Source organism: Fopius arisanus, unplaced genomic scaffold (genome assembly GCF_000806365.1).
Source record: "Fopius arisanus strain USDA-PBARC FA_bdor unplaced genomic scaffold, ASM80636v1 scaffold00010, whole genome shotgun sequence".
In the NCBI taxonomy this organism is placed as follows: Eukaryota; Metazoa; Arthropoda; class Insecta; order Hymenoptera; family Braconidae; genus Fopius; species Fopius arisanus.
In genome coordinates this window covers 1,551,349-1,553,905 of record NW_011887749.1, presented here as the reverse complement: position 1 = coordinate 1,553,905, position 2,557 = coordinate 1,551,349, and the positions used below count along the sequence as shown (strand labels likewise).

Genomic DNA, 2,557 nt, shown 5'->3' with positions numbered 1-2,557 from the left:
ATATTTATGAAGAAAAAAGTTTGAAAAGTTAATAAAAAAATTATATTTCTTCCAAATGCACAGTGCCAAATTGATATGTGAATCAAACGTTTATCCAAATGATTTTGCGTCGAATGACAAGGTCAAATGTAGAATTATTTGATACTATGAATATGGAATGTCAAATCCATGAAGAATAGAGACCTCTCTATTCTTCATGGTCAAATCATAATCGTCAACAGTTTGCTCGGTTCGCTACCCCCGGATACTTACCCGACAAAAGTCAGTAATTCGAAAAACGCAATTATGTACTCGATTGTACATCGTTAGTGCATGATTGTACCTATAAAATTTTTGTTTGTACATCAACTCATTAATTTAAAAAAATTAATTAAATTTGGGCATGATCTTAGCCGACAACAAATTAAAAATTGATCAATAAAACCAAATTAGGGGTGTTTTCCGAAGAAAATCGTTGGTACATTACGAATTTCATGTTTTCGTCGTTTGTACATTGATTGTTAATGAGTTAAATCTATTTGAAAAATCATGGTCTAAGTTGCGCGTCCCTATATTATCGACTTCTGCGCATTGTTCTGTGTCTAAATGGGTTTTCCCAGATCCTATCACTGCTACTCGTTAATGTATATAGGGGGCAGTGCGGTAAAATGGACGCTTATGATTTTTTTCAAATGTTTATAAATTAGGAACAAACTGAAAAATTGAGCTCCACCTAAGGGATTCATAAAGGAGAAGGATTTTACTCTCAATTGAAGCAGAATCAAATTTTTATTTCCTCAAAATTATAGTGAATGCATTTCCATACGATTAATTCGAATGTACGGACATTCCCCAATAATGCTTTTCAATAATACTCCACTCCAAAAATGACTCTCCACTGCACTCCGAAATGAACATGGTGGTTAAAAATGAATTGTCCCCTCTCGCCGCGGCCCCTCTCACCTGACTTGTTATGACGTAGATGCGCGCAATATTTCTTTCAATGAAAGTTTGATGAAGAATCTACATTTCAATAGTACAATTTCTGTTAGATTCAATGTTTATACTCGTAAAGCAAAGCAATAAGCAATAATAAAGCAATAATGCAATAAAAACCCATTTAAACACAGAACAATGCGCAGAGGTCGATAGTATAGGGACGCGCAACTCAGACCATGATTTTTCAAATGGATTTAACTCATTCACAATCAATGTACAAACGACGAAAACATGAAATTCGTAATATATAAACGATTTCCTTCGGAAAACACCCCTAATTTGGTTTATTGATCAATTTTTAATTTGTTGTCGGCTAAGATCATGCCGAAATTTAATTAATTTTTTTAATTAGTCAGTTGATGTACAGACAAAAATTTTATAGGTACAATCATGTACTAACGATGTACAATCGAGTACATAAGTGCGTTTGTCGAATTACTGACTTTTGTCGGGTAAGTACCCGGGGGTGCTTGTATCATACCTTAAGATTTTGTTCTATTCGCACGCCACTCTACATGGATGCCGGAAACATCGTCACCCCTGGACCTATTCGCTGACAAACATTGGCTAATTGGGTGCACATTAGGATTTCGAGATTATCCCGACCCTAGTAATAGGCTAGCTCCCTGGAACATAGAAGGTGGGAGTGGAGAAGGAGTTCCTTACGGCGGCCATTCCAACAAATGACCTAACCCCAGACTTCTTTTTTGCTTTCAGATTTTATTTTTGGAGCTGTTGGTGCCAGAGGGTTGAGTAATGGCAGGAGGGTTCAATGAACTTCGTGAAATTACGTCACAACCAATACTTGTGCATATCATTCCATTAATAAAGTTTAATAATATCCACGCACTATAAAGGGAAATCTCTACAGATTGAAGCTTCTCGTACTCTAATCGACACGGGGGTAACAAGCAATTAGAAAGAAAAATTTAGACCTTCAATTTTTATACGATTAGAAAGCTTAAATTCAGAAGTAAATAAAAAAAGTTCGGTCTATAATGATGGTAAAATAATTGAATAGACCTTCAAATGCTACGTTAATGCAATATAATGCGATTGAACTAAATCAATTCATTTTGCGCAATGTAATCGCTTTTGAAAGTACTATTTCAACACAACAGAAAATTCGACAATGAAACAATCAAATAAATTTCTTGAACTTATGAATTTATTGCTTTTGAAATTAAGACAGGATTTCATGTACAATTTATCATTTTTATTCGAGATCCAGTACTTCGTCGTACATGACTAATGCTGTATAATGCTAGGGACATTTTCAGATTACTTAAGCCCAAGATCATTTAGTGGACACCCTAGTACGCCTGTTCCATGCAAAATTAGAGCCATATGATCGTGCCTTCGGAGCTGAGTGGTTTGGCTTTTGGACGAACCATTTCCATTTCATCTTCTCGCAGTGTTCAATAGCGTCTTCTTTCGTTTGGAATTCACATTTGAGATTTGATAGTGGATCACCTCTGAAAATTGGAATTATTGTATTAGTTTACTTTATGCATAATAATAATAATAATAATAATAATAATAATAATAATAATAATAATAATAATAATAATAATAATAA

The 2,557-nt window shown here is 34.3% G+C and overlaps 1 protein-coding gene across 1 annotated transcript in view; it reads right to left on the bottom strand.

Moving 5' to 3' along the window:
• Positions 1-2,128: 2,128 nt before the first annotated feature.
• Positions 2,129-2,557, bottom strand: part of ND-18 (NADH:ubiquinone oxidoreductase subunit 18) — an 18,068-nt gene continuing 17,639 nt past the window's right edge. Inside the window, exon 3 of the mRNA XM_011298409.1 lies at positions 2,129-2,453. Within this exon, the coding sequence (XP_011296711.1) occupies positions 2,276-2,453 (178 nt within the window). The 3' untranslated portion in view covers positions 2,129-2,275. The remainder of the gene's footprint in view (positions 2,454-2,557) is intronic.